We start from the raw sequence: 26,165 nt of genomic DNA, 5'->3' as shown, positions 1-26,165 counted from the left end.
AGGCCTGACTTCCGTAATCTTTCGGAAGAGGCGGAGTCTTCTTCCGAGGACCATTCGGAAGAGGCGGAGTCTTCTTCCGAGGACCATTCGGAAGAAGGCGGAGCCTACCTCGCATCAGGACCAGTCTGACTGCACCTGCATCCTTAGCTCAGAGCATCCCCGTAGCATCTTAAGAGCTGAGCGCAGCTGACAACTAGGGGCCGGACCGTCGCAGGAGGCGTCCGCTGGATACCTTCCCCCTTCCCTGACCTAGAGCTCTACAGCTGCTGCCTCGGTACTGACCGAGGGTTCCCAGAGCTGTCTCACCATTGCAAAAACGTTATAGCAACAGCCTCTGATTACGACATGGCTGAGATCACCAATATCCGACCTAGCTTTGGTAAGTAGACTCGGGAAAACTAAGCTTGAGGTGGTCAGAATGGTTGCAAGGCCAAGGGGGCCCAGCGGCAGGGCAGAGAATGCAGCCCAGACCAGAGCCTTCAAAATGCCAGCCCCACTAAAATCGGGCCTGTGGTGGTGGGTAGTGGGTAGTGGGCAGTTGACAGTGCATGAACTTGAGCTATGGGCTGCAGGGACTGGCAGGGCCTGAGCCACACCGAGGGTGGGGAAGTCCAGGATGCTAAAACCTTGTATGGTGCACTGTCAGCACTGCTGGAGGTGAGAAACAGCAAGCGTGCGGAGGATGTGAACCCCTCCTTCTGGGGGAGGAGAGGTGGGGTAGGCCAAGCCCTCCCCCTTGGGGCACACAGGGCGGTGCCCCTTCCTCCCCCTCCCATTCCTAAGGGCTGCGGGGGAGGGAAGTGACAAGGGGGATGGGGCATCAAGATGGCAGCTTGGAGACTGTGGGCCGTGTGGCTGGCAGCCAGGGGAGGCGGCGGCCTCTGGGGAAAGAGGGGTGCGGGGGTGGGGAGCAAAAAGGAAGCCACTCCTTAAGCCGGTCAGCTGGATGCTGGGGCTAGGAGGAAACGTGAGCCCTGCAAGCTCCATTCCGCATCGTAATGGTGGGGTCCATCCGATGCTACCAAATGGCGCTTGGCGCTGCTGGGCTGGGGGATGACGTGATGTCTATTTCTGGGCCTCCTGGCAGCGCCGAGGCTCTCCTTCCGGGGCCTTTGTTCCCTGTTTCCCTGGGCCGCCTTTTCAAAAAGGGGGACTGACCAGCGTTGATGCTGGCGGGGGCGCGATCCAGGCCGGAGGGGGAGGGGCGAAAGAGGCCCAGCCCGGGGGAGGCCGCTTTGTGTACCGCAGAAAGCATTACGTCATTTCAGAGCGGCTGGTCCCCGACCCAGCCCTGTGGGCTCCAAGATTAGTTTTACACTCCCTGGAGCAGAAAGTGGAGTGGAAAATAGGGAAGAAGGTGGCAAAGACAAGCTTGAGAAGGAAGTTTTTTCCTCTTTGGGGACTCCCGCAGTATATGCTAAAGGAGCAAACTTCCTGTGTTATGCTTTCCTGATCAAATAAATAAAATATAATTGCCCTGCTTCTCCTTGATTCAGTTTAGATGGGGGAAGCCAGTGAGAGTTGCTGCCAAAGAACCTTCTTATTCCTTCAGGGATTCTATCCCTCAGACAATCCAGTAGGTTTGAGCATTGGGACTCCAGTTTTTAGGGTGGAGACACAATCCAGCTAGGAAATGGCTTTTCTCATTCCTGAATAAGAGGTACAGTGAAATGAGCAGAATCCAGTGTGCTCTATCCCCTCAGAATAAGGAAGAAGAAATCAAATCAGATGTGTTCAGATAACTGATCTTCACACTCATTAACTACTTGTTCTCACTTATTCCCCAAGGCTAAATCTTGATTGTATTTTTTCTTCCACTTCACCTTCCGCATCTTTATTCTTTGAGTTCTAAGTTTCCAAAACAAAAGTCCCTTTCATGATCACATGAGCAATCCATGATTTCTTCCTGTTCTTTTTCTTCTTATTCCCTTCCAACAGATTCCTTTCTCTAACTGCAGTTCCAGAATCCTTGAAAAAAGGAGATGGTGTGGAACATAATATAGTGATTTCTCTTAGAGGGACTATTATTGGGAAAGGGAAAATAAATTATATCAGCCTGTTACATACTACATTTTATTTAATCCTAACAAATACCCTCGAGTGTATGTATTATTATATATACTTGCCAGACAAGGAAACCAAGGCTCAGAAATAAAATAACTTGGCTAAAGCCAAACAAATGACTAACGGTAACACTAGTTTGTTTTTGTTTTTGAGACGGAGTTTCGATCTTGTTGCCCAGGTTGGAGTGCAATGGCATGATCTTGGCCCACCACAACCTCTGCCTCCTGGGTTCAAGCGATTATCCTGCCTCAGCCTCCCAAGTAGCTGGGATTACAGACAAGTGCCACCACACCCGGCTAATTTTGTATTTTTAGTAGAGATGGGGTTTCTCCATGTTGGTCAGGCTGGTCTTGAACTCCCGACCCCAGGTGATCTGCCCACCTTGGCCTCCCAAAGTCCTGGGATTACAGGTGTGAGCCACTGCACCTGGCCAGTGCTAGGATTTAAACCAATGTCTGGCTGAAGCCAAAATTTCTTCTCATTCCATTGTATTATATTTGTCTACTTGACTGCGAAAGGCTATGTTTAGGAAAGGGGGTGTCAATAAAAGCAGTTCTGGTCAGAAGCTGAAGGAGCTGGCCAATAGCCCAGATGTGTCTTGCAGGTCTTTAAACCATTACAGAGGATCTCCTACATAGAGAACTACCACTTCCAACTTTTTCACATCTCATAGAGTACTTCATGTCAAATGCCACAGCACTTGGGTGATACACCAAGCCAACACTCAATTATCCATGACCATGGAGGACAAAAGGAGCGAGAAGCACAGGTCACTGCAATTTATAGCTACTTTAAAACACTCACTTCAGCCATTAGTTTCAACTTCCATTTCCCACCAAGCTTTGGACTAAAGCAAGACAGAGAGCTCTAGGTTTTAATATCTTTGATGATTCTAGCTCATTGTCTTGGTTTCAGGGAGAGAGGCAAGAGTTAACAAATACTAAAATGAAGAAAGAACAGCAAAAATAGGAAACAAGGCCAGGGGGAACAACTAGATAATTCAAAGATGCGTTCATCTGTTTCTCTTCTTTTCCTTCTCTATCCTCCTGGAATATGAGAATTCTTCATCTTCTCTCTTTTCTACCCTATCTCCATTTTCTAACAATAAAAGTTGATGCATTGTAAATATGTAAGCAGCAGTGGGTTGCCCCCCACCCCCCCCCACCCCCCCGCCGCCGCACTGCTGCAGGGAATAAATCTATGATAGAGCCAGAAGAATTGCCCAGGTGTCTCCTAATCTAAGCCTTCAGATCTCTCTTTATGATCATTCCAAAAAATATGCCTGTCTTGGTAGTTTCCTGTGTTCCTCTTCTCATAGAGACAGTGTTCAGTTTCACTAATGAGTAGCAAACAATTTGCAGGAAAGCACCTGATTGATGAATGGAGAGCCACTTCCTTAGGCTGTGCCCATTCTTAATGGCAACTGAATCCAATTAGTTGTTCAACCAAATATTTACTGAACTCCTATTAGTAGCAAGAGACTCTTGAGGGATTCAAAGATCCATAGGATATTGTTCCTGCCTGCCTTCAAGTAGCTTACTACCAAGGCTGTCTCCATTTTGTGGAAACTTTCCCTAAAAGCTATTTCATTTAATACTTTGAGACTAAACACTATTATTATTCGGTATGGATATAGACATGGTCACCTTGATTTATTTTGTTAATAATGTTTTGCTCCTTATCTATATTATTTTAAAATGAACCCGGGTACAGTGGGTCATGCTTATAATTCCAGCGACTCAAGAGACTGAGGCAAGAGGATCTTGAGGCCAGGAATTCAAAACCAGACTGGGCAACATAGCACCTTGTCTCTAAAAAAAATTTTTTTTAATTAGCCAGGCATAGTGGCATGGTCCTGTAGTCCCAGCTATTCAGGAGTCTAGGGTAGTAAGATTGCTTGAGCCCAGGAGTTCAAGGCTGCAGTGAGCTGTGATTGCACCACTGCACTGCAGCCTGGGCCACAGAGTGAGACCACGTCTCTAAAAAAAAATAACAATAAATATATATTTTAAATAAAATGTAACTCTTCCTTGGTTAGGCATGGTGGCTTACACCTGTAATCCCAGCAATTTGGTGGAGACTAAAGCAGAATTGCTTGAGCCCAGGAGTTCAAGACCACCTGGGCAATATAGTGAAGACTCATCTCTAAAAAAAATTTAAAAATTAGCTGGGCATGGTGGCTCATGCCTGTAATCCTAGCACTTTGGGGGGCCAAGGCTGGCAGATCACTTGAGGTCAGGAGTTCGAGACCAGCATGGCCAATATGGTGGAACCCCGTCTCTACTAAAAATACAAAAACTGGCCAGGTGTAGTGGCACGTGCTGGTAATCCCAGCTACTCAGGAAGCTGAGGCAGGAGAATCACTTGAACCAGGGAGGCAGAGGTTGCAGTGAGCCGAGATCGCGCCATTGCACTCAAGTCTGGGCAAAGCAAGACTCCGTCTCAAAAAAAAAAAAAAATTAACCAGGCATGATGGCACATGCCTGTAGTCCCAGTTCCTCAGGAGGCTGAGGCAAGAAGATCATTTGAACTGGGGAGGTCAAAGCTTCAGTAAGCTGCGATCATGCATGCCACTGCACTCCAGCCTGAGTGACATGGTGAAATTCCATCTCTGCAAAAAATACGAAAATTAGCCAGGTGTGATGGCATGTGCCTGTAGTCCCAGCTACTCAGGAGGCTGAGGCAGGAGGATCACTTGAGCCCAGGTGGTGGAGGTTGCAGTGGGCCAAGCTTGTGCCACTGCACTTCAGCCTAGGCAATAAAATGAGACGCTGTCTCAAAAGAAATAAAAAAAGTAAGCTCTACCACAATGCCTGGCAGGGACATATAAATTTACACAAAAAATAGCAATTTTATTATTGTCACTGCTATACACAATATTACATGTATATTATGACCAGTGCAGATGAAATTATACCTGCCTCTCATGTAATCTGGACATTATGCTCATAGTATTGTGCTCATGATGCTCATAGGCTTTCTAGAGAAGATAAACCCTTCATCTAGGTTTGGAAGGAAGAAAAAGCCATGGATTGGTTGGAGAGGATAGGAGAGGATACCTCTAATAGAAGGGAAAACAGTAGGCATTATACTAATTATAGTCCAAGATTGTGGTTGCCTAAATTCCTAAGTCATTTTTGACTCATCAGGTGAGGTTATTGACTATAAATAGGTTTTTGAGTCCAAATAGAAATTTACATTTATCCCTGATGTATGTAATCATCTTGACTCAATCCTTTTTTTTTTTTTTTTTTTGAGATGGAGTCTCACTCTGTCACCCAGAATGGAGTGCAGTAGCACAATCTCAGCTCACTGCAGCCTCCGCCTCCGAGGTTCAAGCTATTCTCCTGCCTCAGCCTCCCAGGTAGCTGGGATTACAGGCACCTGCCACCATGCCAGGCTAATTTTTGAATTTTTAGTAGAGACAGGGTTTCCCCATGTTGGCCAGGCTGGTCTCGAACTCCTGACCTCAGGTGATCTGCCTACCTCAGCCTCCCAAAGTGCTGGGATTACAGGCATGAGCCACCGCACCAGGCCTCAATCCTCTCTTTCTAATCTGCGGAGGCTGTTTTGAACTCACTGACTCTTTTGTTCACTGAACGCTTACTACATGCCGCATAGTTCTAGGACGTGGGACTATAGCAGTGAACAAAACAGACAAAGTTGCTGTTTTATTAAGCTTGTCTAGTGATCAAAGACAGATAATAAATATATGTCAGGATAATAAGCTCCATGAAGAAAATTAAGGAAGGGTGATGGGGACATTATCTTACTTGGGGCAGACAGGAAATATTTCCCTCATCCAGTGAGGTTCGAGGCTCACGATAAGTGAAGCAGTGAGCTGCACAGATGCCTGATACAAGAATGCTTCAGGCCGGGCGCGGTGGCTCATGCCTGTAATCCCAGCACTTTGGGAGGCCGAGGCGATTGGATCACTTGTGGTTGGGAGTTCGAGACCAGCCTGACCAACGTGGAGAAACCCTGTCTCTACTAAAAATACAAAAATTAGCCGGACATGGTGGCGCATGCCTGTAATCCCAGCTACTCGGGAGGCTGAGGCAGGAGAATTGCTTGAACTCTGGAGGCGGAGGTTGTGGTGAGCCGTGATCGCGCCATTGTACTTCAGCCTGGGCAACAAGTGCAAAACTCCGTCTCAAAAAAAAAAAAAAAAAGAATGTTCCAGAAAGAATCGGGGAAATGCTGGAATTATGTCTATTTCCTTTTCTTTTTTTTCCTCGCTCTGTTGCCCAGGCTGGAGTGCAGTGGCACGATTTTAACTCACTGCAACCTCCACCTCCTGGGCTCAAGTGATCCTCTTACCTTGGCCTCCCAAATAGCTGGGACTACAGGCATGTGCCACCATGCCCTGCTAATTTTTGTAATTTTTTTGTGTAGAGATGGGGTTTTGCCATGTTGCCCAGGCTACATTTATTTCCTTAGTTCTCCCTCCCTTCCAAGTGGTCCCCTAAAAAGTAAAGTGGAAAAAACTATAGGCCTAATCTGGACCTTTAAAGCCTAAACCCAATTTAGCCTCAATGAACTTGAGGGAGCGAAGAAACTTGAGGGTCCAATTTTTGTGGGAAAAGATAAGACTAGGGTAAGGGAAACAAAAAAATCTATTTCTCTTTCTCTTTTTTTTTTTTCTTTTTTTTTTTTTGAGATGGGGTCTCGGTCTTTTGCCCAGGCTGGAGTGCAGTGGCACGATCTCTGCTCACTATAACCTCCGCCTCCCGGCTTCAAGTGATTCTCCTGCCTCAGCCTCCTGAGTAGCTGGGATTACAGGTGTGTGTCACCACACCTGGCTAATTTTTGTATTTTATTTTAGCAGAGACAGGGTTTCGCCATGTTGGCCAGGCTGGTTTTGAACTCCTGACCTCAGGTAATCTGCCTGCCTCGGCCTCCCAAAGTGCCGGGATAACAGGCGTGAGCCGCCACACCCGGCCTATTTCTGTTTAGTTATTTGTTCATCCAACACATAGTGCCTGCTATGTGTTTTAAGTGCTGAGGGTACAGCCGTGAACAAAACAGACATAAATTTTTGTCCTCATGAGACTTATATTCTAGTGAAGATAAATAATAAATTGTAAAATAATATGCGTGTGGGCGTTTATTCTTACATATTTGTGTATGTATTTTATATATTTTTTTCTTACATGTGTAGGGGTGTGTGTATCAGAGAGCGAGAATGACAGGGCATGTTGAAAAAAATTAAGCAAGGCTAGGAAGAGTGGGTGGTGAGGATGGAGAAGATTGCACTTTTAAATAGGTGAGTCAGGAAAGGCCTAAGAAGGTGACATTTGAGCAGAGATCTGACATTTTCCACTAATAGGGAAGAAAACCCCTATTTCTTCCAGTGAAGGATTTATTAAGGTAATAATAATGAAAAGAGAAAGTCCCTATTTCTTCCTATTTAGAATAATATATGTATACATAAATACATACACACACACATATATACATATATACACACACATATACATATATACACATATATACACACACACACATATATATACATACATACACACACCTATTTTTTTGCCTACAATGGATATATTCATCCTGGAGGAATACCTTTTTTTTTTTTGAGACGAAGTCTCGCTCCATCACCCAGGCTGGAATGCAGTGGCACGATCTCAGCTCACTGCAACCTCTGCCTCCCAGGTTCAAGCGATTCTCCTGCATCAGCCTCCCAAGTAGCTGGGATTATAGGCACATGCCACCATGCCCAGCTAATTTTTTATATTTTTAGTAGAGACGGGGTTTCACCATGTTGGTCAGTCTGGTCTTGAACTCCTGACCTCAAATGATCCACCCGCCTCAGCCTCCCAAAGTGCCGGGATTACAAGTGTGAGCCACTGCACCCAGCCTTGTATTTTATATACCTGGGAGCTAAAATTTTGGAACATATTTTAAAAGTACATAAACCCAGAATTCTTCCTTTTGGCACCCATCCATTTTTACTACCCTGAACACCCTACCAAGACCATCTAAACTCAGCTCCACACCCTTCCACCCTAGCCTGACAGCGAGTCAGTCAGTGCAGGCCCTGTTCTGGATGCTATGGAATATCCTGAAACCAAACATCTTGTGTAACAGTTGAAGTGAACAGGTGCTCATGTAAAAAGGTGATCTTAGAACACGTACAGAGCAGCTTTATGTGAAGCACAAATCAGTATGAGCAAACCAAGTCTATAAGTGCTGAGAGAAGGTCTAGAAAAGAACATAGAGTCAAGTGGGGTGCTTCAGAGAAGGCTTTCTAGAGAAGGCTGGGAGGAAAAGCCGTGGAGTGGTTGGAGAGGTTGGGAGAGGGTGCCTCTAATAGAAGGGAAAAATTCTGAAGCCCAGATGAGCACATTTCGCTTTAGAGGCTAGATTGAAGATTAGCTTGGCTCCAGCAGTGGCAATGAGCAGGGGAGATCTAGACAGGAGGTAAAGTCCACCCGCCCTGACACATCTCTGATCTCTGCCTTCAGATGTGTCACCGGTGGTGGCCGGCCTCATCGGGGCCTCCGTGCTGGTGGTGTGTGTCTCGGTGACCGTCTTTGTCTGGTCATGCTGCCACCAGCAGGCAGAGAAGAAGCACAAGAACCCACCATACAAGTTTATTCACATGCTCAAAGGCATCAGCATATACCCAGAGACCCTCAGCAACAAGAAGAAAATCATCAAAGTGCGGAGAGACAAAGATGGTCCTGGGAGGGAAGGTGGACGTAGGAACCTGTTGGTGGACGCAGCAGAGGCTGGCCTGCTAAGCCGAGACAAAGATCCCAGGGGGCCTAGCTCTGGATCTTGTATAGACCAATTACCCATCAAAATGGACTATGGGGAAGAACTAAGGAGCCCTATTACAAGCCTGACCCCTGGGGAGAGCAAAACCACCTCTCCATCATCTCCAGAGGAGGATGTCATGCTAGGATCCCTCACCTTCTCAGTGGACTATAACTTCCCGAAAAAAGCCCTGGTGGTGACAATCCAGGAGGCCCATGGGCTGCCAGTGATGGATGACCAGACCCAGGGATCTGACCCCTACATCAAAATGACCATCCTTCCTGACAAACGGCATCGGGTGAAGACCAGAGTGCTGCGGAAGACCCTGGACCCTGTGTTTGATGAGACCTTCACCTTCTATGGCATCCCCTACAGCCAGCTGCAGGACCTGGTGCTGCACTTCCTCGTCCTCAGCTTTGACCGCTTCTCTCGGGATGATGTCATTGGCGAGGTCATGGTGCCACTGGCAGGGGTGGACCCCAGCACAGGCAAGGTACAACTGACCAGGGACATCATCAAAAGGAATATCCAGGTGAGTAGGAAGTGTGTGTTGGGGAGCAATGGTAGGTTGGGGGAGAAAATATCTCAGGGGATAAATGGGAGGGGGAGGGGAGTGGGTTGGGTGGCAAAGAAGGGCTATAGAGAGGAAGCTCTTGGCTGTCAAGGATAAGCAGTGGTCAGAGTAAGACAGAGGGCCTGGCAGATTAGGTCTCCTCTAAGAAGCAACTTCCTGAGGAGAGAAGGTCCAATAGCTTTCACCATTTCACTTAGTGGTTGGCATCCTGATGCTGTCCAGCTTACTTGGAACAGGCTGGCCTACCATTTGTAGATCCTTCATTATATCAGGGATATGGGGGCTAATTTCCTCTCCAAAATGATGTGATCTTCCTCCAGTGAATTTATTTTTCACAGCTGAGAAGCTGTGACAATAATTCAGTAATTTTTCCCTCAGCTTCCCTTTCCCAACCCTAACCTAGGGGTGTAAATGATACCATGTACATGTCTTTTTTTTTTTTTTTTTTTTTTTGAGACAGAGTTTCACTCTTGTCGCCCAGGCTGGAGTGCAATGGCGCAATCTCAGCTCATTGCAACCCCCACCGCCAGGGTTCAAGCTATTCTCCTGCCTCAGCCTCCCGAGTAGCTGGGATTGCAAGCACCCATCACCACGCCTGGCTAATTTTTTGTATTTTTAGTAGAAACGGGGATTCACCATGTTAGCATGGCTAGTCTTGAACTTCTATCCTCAGGTGATCCACCTGCCTCGGACTCCAAAAGTACTGGGATTACAGGCATGAGCCACTGCACCCAGCCGTCATGCACATGTCTTCTTATGACCATTTTACAATGCAATTCAATGAATTGCTTCACCCTTCTAGGCCCAAACCTTTGCCATAGACACTTCCCCTCTCTCCATTTCTCCTGTCCTCCCTCTTTGTATTAGAAGAGGGACGAGGGCCCTCCATCCTGCCTTCACTCTCCCTCTTCCCACTGGACCGACATTGGCTCTTGAGTTGTAATTTCAGGAGCACAGTAAGTGTAGCCCCACCCAATCCCATTAGTTCATTTATTTCTTCCACAACTGGGGAGGCAGTGAAATGCTGCAGTTAAACACTTGGGCTCCAGAATTGGACTGCACGACTTTACTCTCCAGCTTACCACTTGCCAGCCGTGTGACATGGGTGAGTTACTCGACCCCTCTAAGCCTCTATTTTCTCATTTGTAAAATGGAGCTGATAATATTGTCTTCCTTACAGAGAATCAAATGAGATAATATGCCTGGCATATGATTGCCCTTGAAGAAGTTTCACTTTATTGAAGGAGAAAGACAAATATTTTTTGTAATTACTGTATAGTGAGTATGGTAGGTGCTATGAAAGAAGTTGTTGAAATTTTAAACTTAGAGTTTCATGTCTTTTTCAGGGTATAACATAAGTGGTTAAAATAGCAAGGACTTTGAAGTCAGACCTGAGTTTAAATCCAAATTCCACCAGCTAAATGACCTTGGGCAAGCTGCTTCACTTTCGCTAAGTCTCAGTTTCTTATGGGAATAGAGTAGGATGATGATTTTATATAGCTACTAGGACACAGTGAGCCTTCAATAAATTGTGACCGTTACTATTATTGTTATTCCTATTATTAGTCAAGTTTGATACCTGGGTGATGCATGTGGTTTGTAAATATTTATATTTTGTTTTGACACAGTGAAGGAAGACAAGGGAGGAATCGGTGAAGGAGGTTAGGAAAGAATTTCGAGGCCACTAGAAACAACCGCACATCTCCCAGAAAAAGCTCTGCCTGTGGGCAGATCATACTTATTTCTTGATACCTTTTTTACCTACAAGTCCTCACTGGACTCAGTGGGTAGACAGGAGGCTCAGGACTGGATAGAAGAGGCTCCTAAGTTAGCAGGTGCAGAGTGTGCAGTGAGTACCCAGGAACAAGGTTTGCCTGCTGAAGAAGGGTACTGTGCCAAGTCTGGGTGGGGGACAGCAGGGAGCACACTTTGTGTGTGTGTATTCTTGCCTTCTCTGCTCTGTAGTAGGCACCTGTCCCCCTGCAGCCAGCCCGGTCCTGCCTTTCATTGCCTGAAGGAACTGCTACTGCCACCTGGCACACTCAGATCCATGTCACAGGGGCCAGGGAAGTCCAAGAATCTTGAAGAATATTAGACACACTTGTGATTGTGATTTAGGGTAGAGGTGGCCCTCAGGACATCTGGCCCCAAGAAGGGTTTATTGAGGTTATGTTCGTCCACCTAATACAAGGGCTCCTTGGCTAGAAAATCACTCTGAAAGAGGTTCTGTTAATTATAGGAAAACTTGGTGAACGTCAGAGCATAAACAAGACACTGCCACAACATCTTGTGGTTCTCAATGCCAGGATACAATGAGACATCCCAGAGTCCAGCCCTGAAGGGGTTTTCGCATCCTCTGAGACTGGAATCAGAAGGTGTGAACAGAAATGGAAGCAGTGGCCTGTTTCATCCCCTTCTCTCCCCTCCCCTGTCCCATCTTTTTTCCTCAGGGCTCTGCCGACCCATTCTGCTGTTTCCGTATTCCCTTCACAGCAGCTCCCATCCTCCACTCCTTCCCTTGTCTACCTCTCCTTGAAGGAGGAGCCTTTCCAATACACCCTTCCCTGTGACTCCAACCTTGGTAAAGTCACCAACCAGCTGGACTCCTCCAGACAGCTATACACTTGCAGCCCAAGGCTGGGAGTAGAACATGGCTCTGTGCCAAGCTGCAGCTGGGAAGAGACTGGCAATGAAAGGGACTGATTTGGGCTGGGAACAAAACAGCCTCAAATCAAGGGCCCTGCACACAGCACAGACAATGGCATTTGCTAAGCTGCCAGGGGCTCTTGGCAAGAGTCACATTTCTTTCCACTTTATTAACTCCCTTGAGGAGGGATAAGCCAGGGCTAGGATCCTGAGCAACACATGCCCTGGAGGAGGCCCGAGATAGGATACCCAGAGCCTGTGCAGCCCCACCCTAGAGCCTTCCAGCCTCCCAGGCTTCCTAAACCCATTTTCCCAACCAGCGCCTGTAGGCAGGACTATGTTCCATCTGAGCCATGGCTGTCATCTCCCTAGTCACTCATCCACTAGGTTCCCTAGAAGTGCAGGCTGCAAATGTCTATCCCAAATCCTCCCTACCATAGCAAAGTAGGATCTCCCCTTGGTGAACGTGAGCTAGAGCTGCCCTGGACCATGCCACACTGGCTGTAAAGGGCGTTTTCCTGGTCTGGATTACATAGACCAGGAAAAAGCTACTGCACTCTAGCCTGGATGACAGAATGAGACCCTGTCTCAAAATAAAAAATAAAAGAAAAGAAAAGAAAAGAAAATATGGCCAGGCACAGTGGCTCACCCCTGTTAATACTAGCACTTTGGAAGGCCAAGGCGGGAAGATTGCTTGAACCCGGGAGTTTGAGGTTGCAGTGAGCTATTACCACAAACTGCACTCCAGACTGGGCAACAGATCATGTATGTGTATTGCAGGGAGGAAAAGGGGGATGGGATTGAATGTTAAGGTTTTGTTTTCCCATGGTTGTGATTTAGGCTAGAGGTGGCCCTCAGGACATCTGGCCCCAAGAAGGGTTTATTGAGCTTATGATGGTCCACCTAATACAAGGGCTCCTTGGCTAGAAAATCACTCTGAAAGAGGTTCTGCTAATTATAGGAAAACAGACTATCCCTTGCCTAAGTATTATTTCTTCTGAGTGTATTCTTTAGGACCACTGTTCCTGTTCCTCTGTTCCACTGAAGGAGCAAGGAGATTGACCTCAGAGAGCCGAGCCCCGCAGCTCTGTCAGGCATGAGAAAATCCTTTCTCCCCCTTGTCCTTCTGCTTGCCTGCCCCCCAACAGGGCCTTTGCCTCACTAGGCCAAGGGGCTGGGAAACAGAGCTTGCTCACAGCCTTCAATGGCTCTTTCAAAAGAAAGAGCCATTGACGTAGCTACTTGGAATGGGAATTGGGTAGAAAGAGAAAGGGAGGGGGCTTGAGGGAATGACATTAAACTGCCTTCAATGCAGAATGGAGTGGCATTCAGGTGGTGTTGTGGCTACAGACTTGGGCATCACAAAGCGGCGCTGAGTGGGGATGGGCATGCTGCCCATGTGAGATGGCCCAAGGTGAAGGAGGGATCAGATGGAGGACAGTTGCCTGAGGAGTGATTTTAAGGGAGAAAAAAATGAAAAGGGTAACCAGAAGTTGTCAACTTTCCCAAAAAACTAGGAAAGAGGCATGGGGATTTTGATTAGGAAGATTATCCTAGAATGGATGATTTAGGATACAGAATTTTAAATAAGTAATCGGGAAACCTAAGCTATAATCTTGTCATTCGTGTTATTCTTGCAAATAAAACTGTGCTTTTAAAATCAAATGTCGGCTAGGCGCGGTGTCTCAGGCCTGTAATCCCAGCACTTTGGGAGGCCGAGGCAGGCGGATCACAAGGTCAAAAGATTGAGACCATCCTGGCCAACATGGTGAAACCCCGTTTCTACTAAAAATACAAAAATTAGCTGGGCGTGGTGGCACGTGCCTGTAGTCCCAGCTACTCAGGAGGCTGAGGCAGGAGAATTGCTTGAACCCGGGAGACAGAGGTTGCAGTGAGCCAAGATCACGCCACTGCACTCCAGCCTGGCGACAGAGCAAGACTGCGTCTCAAAAAAAAAGAAATCAAACGTTGCTTTTCCCCTCACCTATCCTTCCTCTGTATATAAAGTTAGAATCATATTTAAAGACTGCATATTTAGTATTTAGATACTCAGTATTGAAGGATGGCCCCAGAAATGGATATATCAAACCTAGCTAACATTTTATTATTATTCATGGAAACAGAGGGGAGCAGTAGCCAAAACAATGCAAAAGTCCTTTCTAGATCAGTGCCGTCTAATGATGATAGAAATGTTCTATATTTGCACCATGCAGTGTGGTAGCTACTAGCTACATGTCGCTATTGAGCACTTGAAATGTGGCTAGTGTAACTGAGGAACTATAATTTTAATTTCATTTAATTTAAATTAAAATGTAAATAGGCACGTGTAGCTAGTGGCTACTGTATTGGATAGCTCAGTTCTGAATGTTTTGGAATCCATTCAATTTTCTTTTCCATATGGGATTACTTTTCATTTGATGTGGCTAATAGTAAAAATGAGTTTATATTCACTGATTACATTCTGATTTCTGGCAAAAGGAAAAAGCCCAGAAGTATACTGGTTGGCAAGGGCAACCAGACTGTAATTCAAAACTGGCTGAGGGCCAGGCATGGTGGCTCACGCCTATAATTCCAGCACTTAAGGAGGCTAAGGTGGGCGGATGGCTTCCACTCAGGAGATCAAGACCAGCCTGGCCAACGTGGTGGAAACCCCAGAGGTGGTGATTCACGCCAGTAATCCCAGCTACTCAGGAGGCTGAGACACCAGAATCGCTTGAACCCAAGAGGCGGGGGTTACCGTGAGCTGAGATCGTGCCACTGCACTCCAACCTAGGTGACAGAGCAAGACCCTGTCTCGAGGGGAAAAACAAACAAAACAAACAAAAACACATTGGCTGAGGGACCAAGCATGGTGGCTCACACCTGTATTCCCAGCACTTTGGGAGGCTGAGACGGATAGATCACTTGAGCCCAGGAGTTTGAGACCAGCCTGGGCAACATAGCAAAACCCCATCTTTACCAAAAATACAAAAATTAGCTGAGCCTGGTAGCACATGCCTGTAGTCCCATCTACTCAGGATGCTGAGTTGGGAGGATCACTTGAGCCCTGGATGTCAAGGCTGCAGTGAGTGCACACCACTGCACTCCAGCCTGGGCAAGAGAGTGAGACCCTATCTCAAAAATAAAAATAAGGCCGGGCGCAGTGGCTTACGCCTGTAATCCCAGCACTTTGGGAGGCCGAGGCAGGCGGATCACGAGGTCAGGAGATAGAGACCATCCTGGCTAACACGGTGAAACCCCGTCTCTACTAAAAATACAAAAAATTAGCCGGGCATGGTGGCAGGTGCCTGTAGTCCCAGCTACTCAGGAGGCTGAGCCAGGAGAATGGCCTGAACCCGGGAGGCGGAGGTTGCAGTGAGCCGAGATTGCGCCACTGCACTCCAGCCTGGGTGACAGAGCAAGACTCCGTCTCAAAAAAATAAAAATAAAAATAATAAAAATAAAATAAAACTGGCTGAGGATACTTTCCATGGATACGATTAAGAGCTGACAATAGGCCGGGCATGGTGACTCACGCCTGTAATCCCAGCACTTTGGGAGGCTGAGGCAGGCAGATCATGAGGTCAGGAGTTCGAGACCAGCCTGGCCAATGTAGCGAAACCCCGTCTTTACTAAAAATACAAAAATTACCCGGGCATGGTGACATGTGCCTGTAGTCCCAGCTACTCGGGAGGCTGAGGCAGGAGAATTGCTTGAACCCAGGAGGTGGAGGTTGCAGTAAGCCATCGCACCACTGCACTCCAGCCTGTGTGACAGAGCGAGACTTCATCTCAAAAAAAAAAAAAAAGAGCTGACAATACATATGTTATGGGTAAGGACAAAATGTGGGGCTTCTCTCTAGCAGAGAAAAAACATGAAAATATTTTTAAAGTTGATCCCCTTTTGTATTTCAATTTCAAAAACTAAGGAGTGGGTTTAAACCTTGGTTAGATTTTTTTTTTTTCTGAGACAGTCTCACTCTGTCACCCAGGCTGGAGTGCAGTGGCACGATTTCAGCTCACTGCAAACTCCACCTCCTGGGTTCAAGCGATTCTCCTGCCTCAGCCTCCTGAGTAGCTGGGATTACAGGTGTGCACCATCATGCCCCACTAATTTTTTGTATTTTTAGTAGACGGGGTTTCACCATGTTGGCCAGGCTGGTTTTGAACTCCTGACCTCAAGTGATCTGCCCTCCTCGGCCTCCAAAGTGTTAGCATTACAGGCGTGAGCCACCATACCCAGCCTAGTCAGTTATTTTTTATGCCCTGTGAGAGACATTTCCATATGCTCCTAGGACGAAACATAGACTCAATAAATTTTTAAAATCATGTGAAATATCACAGTTTCATTCCTGGAGATGACTTAGGGCCTACAATCAAAGCACAAACTATTAGGCTTATTTCTTGTTTTTTATTGATGAGTTAATTGGCATATTTGCTGCCGCTGTTCTTTCCTGCACCAGACATACCTGAGTAGATAGTGAACTAGCCTGGGAACTTCTTAAGGGTAGGATTCCTCAGTATCCATCTTTTCAGCCCTAGCTTCTAGCAGAGAGTGCCTGGCACTTAATAAGTGCCTAACAAGTCATTTTTGTGGGTGTGTGGTGTATATAAGGTTGGTGATGAGCATAGTCTATTTTTGCTCAATTTAAGAATTCCTGGAGTAGATGACATTTCTTTGGGGCTTTGAAGAATACAAGGAATAAGGGTGATCGTGGGGGTATGATTTTGTCCCAAATTTAACTTATTATGTTCTACATTCCTCAAAACTCACCTCCCTTTTTTTTTTTTTTTTTTTTTCTTTTGAGACGGAGTCTCGCTCCGTCGCCCAGGCTGGAGTGCAGTGGCGCGATCTCGGCTCAGTGCAAGCTCCGCTTTCCAGGTTCACGCCATTCTCCTGCCTCAGCCTCCCTAGTAGCTGGGACCACAGGCGCCCGCCACCACGCCCGGCTAATTTTTTTGTATTTTTAGTAGAGACGGGTTTTCACCGTGTTAGCCAGGATGGTCCCGATCTCCTGACCTCGTGATCCGTCCGCCTCGGCCTCCCAAAGTGCTGTGATTACAGGCGTGAGCCACTGCACCCGGCCAAAACTCACCTCCTTTTGTTTTCTTTATCCCAGCCTCATCCCCACTTTCTAAAGCTAAAAACACAAGAAATAGTCCACCCTTTCCTCCCTCTTCCCTACGCTTCACAGCCAATTAACTGCCCAAGCCTAAAAACCCCTGACAATTCTTCCTGAGACATATTTTACCTCCATGTCCATCTCCTCTGCCACAGCCCTAGTTCCAGTCCCAATCATTTCTTCTGTAGCACGTTGCTACAGAACAACAGAGTCTGCTTTTTTGAGATGGAGTCTCACTCTGTCGCCCAGGCTGGAGTGCAGTGGCGTGATCAAGGTTCACCTCAACCTCCACCTCCTTGGTTCAAGCGATTCTCCTGCCTCAGCCTCCTGAGTAGCTGGGGTTACAGGCACCCGCCACCACACCCGGCTAATTTTTCTATTTCTTTTTTTTTTTTTCCTGAGACGGAGTCTTGCTCTGTTGCCCAAGCTGGAGTGCAGTGACTGCGATCTCAGCTCACTGCAAGCTCTGCCTCCTGGGTTCACGCCATTCTCCTGCCTCAGCCTCCCAAGTAGCTGGGACTACAGGCACCCGCCACCATGCCTGGCTAATTTTTCTATTTCTAGTAGAGATGAGGTTTCACCATGTTGGCCAGGCTGGTCTCGAACTCCTGACCTCAGGTGATCCACCTGCCTTGACCTCTCAAAGTGCTGGGAATATAGTCGTGAGCCACTGCGCCCAGCCACAGCAGCCTCTTTTTGACAGGGTCTCACTCTGTCACCAAGGCTGAAGTGCAGTGGCTCAATCACAGCTCACTGCAGCTTCGATCTCCCGGGCTCAATCAGTCCTCCCAAGTAGCTGGCTCTATAGGCACACGCCACTGCGCCCAGCTAATTTTTTTTTTTTTTTTTTTTTTTGAGACAGAGTCTCGCTCTGTTGCCCAGGCCGGAGTGCAGTGGCGCAATCTCAGCTCACTGCAAGCTCCGCCTCCCGGGTTCACGCCATTCTCCTGCCTCAGCCTCCCCAGTTGCTGGGACTACAGGCGCCAGTCACCACGCCCGGCTAATTTTTTTGTATTTTTTTAGTAGATACCAGGTTTCACCGTGTTAGCCAGGATGGTCTCGATCTCCTGATCTCATGATCCGCCTGCCTCGGCCTCCCAAAGTGCTAGGATTACAGGCATGAGCCACTGCTCCTGGCTATAGCGACCTCTTAACTGAGCTTTCTGATGTTGGTCTTCCTCGACTTTAGCTCATTTTCCACCTTTCTCTGAAATAATAATCATTTTAATAAAATGATGACAACTGGCCAGGCATGGTGGCTTACACCTGCAATCCCAGCAGTTTGGGAGGCCAAGGTGGGCGGATTGCTTGACCCCAGGAATTCGAGATCGGCCTGGGCAACATAGTGAGACCCTGTCTTTACAAAAAATACAAAATGTAGCCTGGCATGTTGGTGCACACCTGTAGTCCCAGCTACCTGGGATGCTGAGGTGGGAGGATCTCCTGAGCCCAGGAGGTGGAGGTTGCAGAAAGCCGAGATCTCACCACTGTCCTTCAGCCTGGGCAACAGAGTGAGACCCTGACTCAAAAAAATGACAGCTTTGCCACTCCTATACTCACCAACCTCCTCTTGTATGGGGGCTGCTGACTCTGCTCTTTGGTAGTGTCCCAACAGCCCTTTACTCTAGCCTTGCCCACCTTTCCAGGTTCCTGACCTACCCCTCCTAACAGCCACCCCCACTTCAGGCATATTCACCTCTCAACCATTCTCTGAACACAGCTTACCTTTTCAGGCCCAACTCCTTTGTACCAGCCATTTCTGTCAATCTGCCTGATATGATCATCCCTCTGCCCATTGCTTCATGGTTTTGTACCCCCATCAACTCAGTCCAGGCATCAGCTTGTAAAGCCTTCCCTGAATCTCCATGGCCAGGTGCGGTGGCTCACGCCTGTAATCCCAGCACTTTGGGAGGTCGAGACCGGCGGATCACGAGGTCAGGAGATCAAGACCATCCTGGCTAACATGGTGAAGCCCCGTCTCTACTAAAAATACAAAAAAAATTAGCCGGGCGTGGTGGCGGGCGCCTGTAGTCCCAGCTACTCCGGAGGATGAGGCAGGAGAATGGTATGAACCTGGGAGGCGGAGGTTGCAGTGAGCCGAGGTCTCGCCACTACACTCCAGCCTGGGTGACAGAGCGAGAGACTCTGTCTCAAAAAATAAAATTAAAAAATAAATTAATTAATTAATTAAAAAAGCCTCCCCTGAATCTCCCAGCTCTAGGTGCCCAGAGCACTTAGACAGGCTTCTCATTTCTCTGACAAGTCCCGTTCAGGTTTATTTACTTCTCTGACTCTTCTACTGAGTGGTAAGCTCCTTGGGAGCAACAACTGAGTCCCATCAGCTCTGGATCCTCAAAACCTGGCATGCAGTGCCTATGCAAATGTTCTTTAAAATGTTCTTGGAGGGGCCAGGCACGGTGGCTCACGCTTGTAATCCCAGCACTTGGGAGGCCGAGGTAGATAGATCACTTGAGGTCAGGAGTTCGAGCCCAGCCTGGCCAACATGGTGAAATCCTGTCTTTACTAAGAATACAAAAATTAGCCGGGCATGGTGGCGGGCACCTGTAATCCCAGTTACTCTGGAGGCTGAGACAGGAGAATCACTTGAACCCGGGAGGCAGAGGTTGCAGTGAGCCGAGATCACGCCACTGCACTCCAGCCTGGGCGACAAGAGCGAGCCTCTGTCTCAAAAAAAAAAAAAAAAAAAAAAAAAAAGTTATTGGAGGACTAAAGGTTTTTTCAAGCTCAAAATGGAGCCTAGCATCACATTTAAAGATGGAGAAACAAAGATCAGGGTGCTGGGGAGGAAGCTGACTTGGCTGGAGAAGATACACTGGAGTGCACATTGGGGTGGGCAGAGCAGGTGTGGATATTCACCCTGTGAAATGCAGGGACAGGTTCAGGGACTTGCCCAAGGTCATGTGGTGAGTAAGTGGCAAGGTTAAGATTCAAACCCAGTTCTCCTACCTCCCACCGTACAGTCTTCAGAACTTTTTAAAGGATAAGAACCAAATGAGAGGATGCACTTCTATAGTGCACACTATGTGCTGGGCACCACTGCAGTTTACAAATTTTAACTTATTTAATCCTTCTGATAATGCTATGTGGTAGGTACAACCTTTCACCCACATTTTATAGGTGAGGAAACTGAAGTACAGAGATGTTGAGTAACTTGTCCAAGGTCACAGATAAGAAATAGCAACTGGGCATGGTGGCTCATGCCTGTAATCCCAGCATTTTGGGAGGCTGGGGCGGGAGGATCACTTGAGACCAGGAATTCAAGACCAGCCTGGGCTACACAGTGAGACTCTGTGTATAGAAAAAAGAAAAATTAGCCAGATGTGGTGGCACACACCTGTAGTCCTAGCTACTCAGGAGGCTGAGGTGGGAGGATTGCTAGAGTCCAGGAGATGGAGGCTGCAGTGAGCCAAGATCACGTCACTGAATTCCAATCTGGGCAACAGAGTGAGACCTTGTCTCAAAAAAAAAAAGAGAAATAGTCAGGATTTGAGTCCAGGCTAATCTGGCTCCAGAGGTCATGCTCATAAATCCAAGGCTATGTGGGCTCTCCATGCAAATTATTTAATATCAGAATTATGGTTATAATGTTTCCTTTCTCCCTCCTTGTTAAATAAAATCATAACACCTTTCCAGGGGATGAGCATCTTTCCAAAAAACTTATCATCCCTGCACTTGTCCTCCCCCAGACTCTTCCCACTGCTCTGCACACTTTTTGTGCTCTGCCCTGCACCCTCTGCCAGGATTCTCACCTGCCATTTTTTCCTCACAGAAGTGCATCAGCAGAGGGGAGCTCCAGGTGTCTCTGTCATATCAGCCTGTGGCACAGAGAATGACAGTGGTGGTCCTCAAAGCCAGACACTTGCCGAAGATGGATATCACCGGTCTCTCAGGTAGCAGCTATTTACTTCAACCTATTTCTTACTGTCTGAACCACCCCCGACTCCTTGCCTGTGGCCCAGATAGACCTCCGCACTTCAAGATCCTTGCCTCTCTCACTTTTAATCTGCTCCTCTTTCTGTAGACATTCTCTTCCCGATGAGTATCTACGTCCAATAGATTTCCCTGGCTAGGAAGATTCTTCAGTTGAACAAATGGGGTCTCTACATTTGGCAAGGTATCCTAAATAATATTCATGCCAGGTGCTAAGAGAGACTTCTCAAAAAGGCTGCAGGCATTTGTCTCTGTGCCCTTTAATATACTTCTTGGTATCATGGGATTTCTTCAGACCTAACCTGAGAAAGTTGTTCTGTTCTATTCCTGCTTGGTTTCCTTGGCCCCTCATCCAGGCAGGCAGACTCACATATAGTCAGTGTGTGTTTATTGTGCAATCACTAAAGAACACATGGGATGGCCATCAAAGATACGAACAACAGAGCCCCCCCTTTCCCAACATGAAATTACCATTACATAGGAGAGGACTGTGTCATAGGTCTGTCTCCCTTTTTCTTATCTCTTTGGGGGCCTCAGATCCTTATGTCAAGGTGAACGTCTACTACGGCAGAAAGCGCATTGCCAAGAAGAAAACCCATGTGAAGAAGTGCACTTTGAACCCCATCTTCAACGAATCTTTCATCTACGACATCCCCACTGACCTCCTGCCTGATATCAGCATCGAGTTCCTCGTTATCGACTTCGATCGCACCACCAAGAATGAGGTGGTGGGGAGGCTGATCCTGGGGGCACACAGTGTCACAGCCAGTGGTGCTGAACACTGGAGAGAGGTCTGCGAGAGCCCCCGCAAGCCTGTGGCCAAGTGGCACAGTCTGAGCGAGTACTAATCCTGTTCTTCTCTCCTCTAATCCCCGGGGGCCAAGCTGGGGAGGGATGTGGAGGGGAAAAAGATGACAGAGAAGTGGACTCAAAACCTCATTTTAGTTGTAGAAGAAAATTTCTTACAAAACAAATTCCACAAAGAACACCCTATATGACCACAGCTGCAGATCAGTTCTTAGCAATGATTTTTTTTTTCTGCTTTGCAAGGCGCTAGAATCTTTTATTTTACTTTATTTTTTTTGAGGCGGAGTTTCGCTCTTGTTGCCCGGGCTGGAGTGCAATGGTGAGATCTCAACTCACTGCAACCTCTGCCCTCCAGGTTCAAGCGATTCTCCTCCCTCAGCCTCCCAAGTAGCTGGGATTACAGGCACCCACCACCATGCCCGGCTAATTTTTTGTATTTTCAGTAGAGATGGGTTTCACCATGTTGGCCAGGCTGGTCTCGAATTCCAGACCTCAGGTGATCCACCCGCCTCGGCCTCCCAAAGTGCTGGGATTACAGGTGCGAGCCACCGTGCCTGGCCTCTGGTTTTTTTTTTTTTTTTTAATGGGGGACAAAAGAGAGGGAAAGACCCCTATAAATCTATATATAACAATGTAACCATATACTTGCATGTCTAATACAAACTGAAGAAATTAGCCTAACTGCCAATATCAAGTTGCAGATTTTAATCCATGGAAATTGTGTTTTGTGCTGAATCGTATTTGCTGATTACCTGAAATTGGCTTCTTTTTATTGGGCTTCTCTGGAGAATTTCTCCCACTCCCCACCTCTGCAGAAGAAAATTTTGCTCTTATAAAACCTCATGTTTTCATCATTCCCATCTTTTCTTTTTATTGCCTCTTATATCTCTGCTCTTTGACCTCAAGGTCTAGAGGTCTACAGTAAGCCAAGAAACAAAGGTGGGGTGGATGAGGCAAGGTTTGCAGGAGAAAGAGGAATTGAGAAATGGAGTATTTTTGCTATCAGCTCTTCTGCTATGAAGTAGTAAAGGGCAGTCTATAATTAACTGACAGACCTAACTGAAGCACAGAGAATACATCAGACTTATGCATCCAAGACATCAGAACTTGGATTTTATCAAACTTGATGACTTCTCTAAAAGGAGCTTTGGAAACTTCAAATTCAGCTATAGGATAGTACCAATGAACACATCCAGCTGATCCCAAAAGCTGTTTTCAGGTATAAGGACAAGGAGAGGAGACAAGTGATGACAGCCATTCCCCTTTGCAGCTATCTACTGTAGTGACAGCCATTTCTTGGTTGATGGGTTGGAAGTCATCAGAGGTTTGAAGAATTACACTGGCCTTTGTTTTTCTGGAAATGCCGACCATGGAGATGCTTTAGAGTCTTCTCAAATAGCTTAGATGTTGTAATGAGGTTAGCTTTGCTTCATAAAACAGGGGCCCTCAGAAGTTCTCCTTAAATTTTTCAATAAAAATTTAGCTCTTAAAAAAATAACAGTGTGACTGAGTGAATGAAGATAAGTTGGATTCTTTCAGAGCATTCTTTTCCTCAAAACGAGCTGCATAGTTCTTGGAATTTATGTCTTACCACATGGTGGAGGGATGGAGGAATTACAGGATGCAATTCTTCTTCTACCGATGGGCAATAGAGGTTGAGAGAGATTCACCATCTTTCTGGGATTAGAATTCAAGTCTCTTTACTCCTACAGCAGCTGTGTCTCCAACGTTGAGACTTTGCAGATGGCACAGACTCCATGGATAATAGGTAAACTTGGGGCCGGGCGCAGTGGCTCACACCTGTAATCCCAGTATTTTGGGAGGCCGAGGTGGAAATATCACTTGAGCCCAGGAGTTCAAGACCAGCCTGGGCTACATGACGAAACCCCATCTCTATCAAAAATACAAAAAATTAACTAGGTGTGGTGCTGCACGCCTGTGGTCCCAGCTATTCAGGAGGCTGAGGTGGGAGGATCATTTGAGCCCAGAGGTAGAGGCTGCAGTGAGCCATGATCATGCCACTGCACTCTGGGCTGGGTACAGAGTGAGATCCTGTCTCAAAAATTAATTAATTAATTAATTAAAATAAACTAGGTAAACTTGGATAGGCAGTAGATATTTTTGCCCACCTGAGGAGGAACTCAGTCAAGCTGTTGCTTAACAGCTTGATCCAGGGCGTGAAAGGTTAGTTGAGACTGAAGTGTTCACTTCCACACAAGAACATCACTTTTAACCTTGCTTTGGCGAAGGGAGTCGGAAAGCTGAGTCTCTATGGACGGCGGGGGGGGGTGATCTTGCTTTCAGTGTTCCCTCAGCTTTTGTGGATTTAAAACCATTCTGCTCCCCCCAAACCTTTTGTTTGATTTCAGCCCATGTTCTTGACAATGCAGAGCAATTCTGAGCAGTCACAAAGCCTACTCTCTGTTCTTGTCCCTGCCAACCCCCACCCCCCATAATCTGACTCACAACTTCACCATCAGTTGGGGTCATACCACTAGTCTCTGTCCTATACCCCATGAAATGTAAATACTGTATCATAAGTAGAAGAAAATAATTTTTGTTTTCTAAAAATGCATTTTGAGATAGTTTAATGTAAATCTGACAGGAGCATTCTGAAGCCCCATTAGGAAAAAATTTAAATGGTTCCTCTTCATCGCCTTAATGTCTAAAGATCAGAAATCGCTGAGCAAACCCGCTTTTGTTTCCTTCCCAGAAACAATGCAAAACAACAGGTGGAGATAGTCTGGTCTTTGCCCTGCTGTGTGTGCCTCTGTAGCTCCTCCTGACAAACGTCTGGGAAAACAGCCTCACCCCACTCTCCTCTCTCTTCCCCATTTCCTTGTAGCTTTATTCCTTGCATTCTTTGGGTCTACTGAGCAGTGGGTGCTGAGGTGACAGGGGAGGAACCAGTTGTTCTGTAGCCTAGGAACTGCCTCAGTGTCTTTGCCAGAAAAAGGCAAAGAGGCGGACAGTGCAGGGCTCCTCCCTCCTACCTCAGGCCTGATCCATCGTGCCCTTGACTTTGCCGTCTCAAAGTTTCTTAGCTGACTTTGGCTTTCACATTTGTTCTTTCCAGAGCTAACTGATAAGAGTGGAGGAGGAATGCCTTCTCCTAAGAGTCAGTTGAAAGAAAGACAAGAGAGTCACATCTTAGCTTTTGCACAAGGCATTCGTGGTCAGAAATAGGTTAGGGAATGGTCACTTCTGATTTTCCAACAGTTGCTCCTTCTCTGAAGAGATCTTGATTCCTTTGGGAAGACAAGAATTTTTCTTAATAACAAAGGTCCCTTTATGAGTTATTCCTTCTTTCAGTTCATCTCACTGGAGCACAGCCAAGATGGACATGTTTATGGACAGTGCTCTAGATGTGAAAACAGATAGAACTGGTTTGTGGGACAGGGGCAGCTTGCTCAGGAGAGGGAATAACGCAGGTCCCTTTTCTTGGAAGGCTTGTACTATGGCCATGACAGTGACATTGCCCTCACCATGATCCCTCTCCAAAGTGGTTGTCTTTCTTTACCTTATGTCTTCTCTTGTAAAAATGAAACTCAAAAATAAAATAAATGTGTCAAATTTTGAAAAAAAAAGAAAAACTGAAAAAGCTAACATGAATTGTGTGAAATTGCATAATGCTGTAATGCTAATCTACAATATGTAATGTTATCTTGTATGTTGAATTTGTTAATGCACCACACAAGTGCAAAATAAAGACTGATTCACATTAAATAGGCACAGTGATGTCAGCCTGATTCTCTGGAAAGCTGGAGGACTCTCAGTGAGGTTAACACTCAGACTCCAAAAGGATGTTCTAGGGTGTGTTTTCCAAACTGTGGTCCCCAGACCACTTGATTCAGAATCATCTGAGGCACTTGTTTAAAAATGCAGATTCCAGGCTCCCATCCTAGATACTCTCATTTGACAAGTGAGTTGGTTTGCTGCTTGCTGTAGTTAGGACTTCTGGTCTCTGTTTTCCTCTTGAAATGTAATTTCTGAGACCATCACCACCAGAGGGAGAGAAGATGGTTCGTAGTGCTGAGAATCAATCTGCCCCTTTAATTGGAAATATTTATCCCAAAAAGCAATCCTGAGACAGGCCAATTCTGTTCCCTCATTCATTCATTTACTTTTTTTTTTTTTTTTTTTTTTTTTTTAGACAGTCTCACTCTGTTGCCCAGGCTGGAGTGCAGTGGCTCAATCTCAGCTCACTGTAACATCCGCCTCCTGGGTTCCAGCGATCTCAAGCAGCTGGGA

General features: G+C 46.6%; 1 protein-coding gene across 2 annotated transcripts; it reads left to right on the top strand.

Moving 5' to 3' along the window:
* Window positions 1-62: 62 nt before the first annotated feature.
* Window positions 63-25,646, top strand: SYT11 (synaptotagmin 11). 2 transcript variants are annotated; one of them, XM_009433956.4, is made up of 4 exons: window positions 63-379; window positions 8,541-9,367; window positions 20,947-21,067; window positions 21,645-23,417. In XM_009433956.4, exons 1-4 carry the CDS (start codon window positions 346-348, stop codon window positions 21,953-21,955), a joined length of 1,293 nt encoding a protein of 430 aa, XP_009432231.1. In that variant the 5' UTR covers window positions 63-345; the 3' UTR covers window positions 21,956-23,417. The 2 variants fall into 2 exon arrangements, with proteins under 2 accessions (XP_009432231.1, XP_009432223.1); XM_009433948.5 differs by having other exon boundaries at window positions 151-379; window positions 20,947-21,070; window positions 21,645-25,646.
* Window positions 25,647-26,165: the final 519 nt, after the last annotated feature.

This window comes from Pan troglodytes, chromosome 1 (assembly GCF_028858775.2).
Source record: "Pan troglodytes isolate AG18354 chromosome 1, NHGRI_mPanTro3-v2.0_pri, whole genome shotgun sequence".
NCBI classification, from domain to species: domain Eukaryota; kingdom Metazoa; phylum Chordata; class Mammalia; order Primates; family Hominidae; genus Pan; species Pan troglodytes.
The sequence above is the reverse complement of the archived record's forward strand: the minus strand, read 5'-3'. Positions and strand labels throughout refer to the sequence as shown.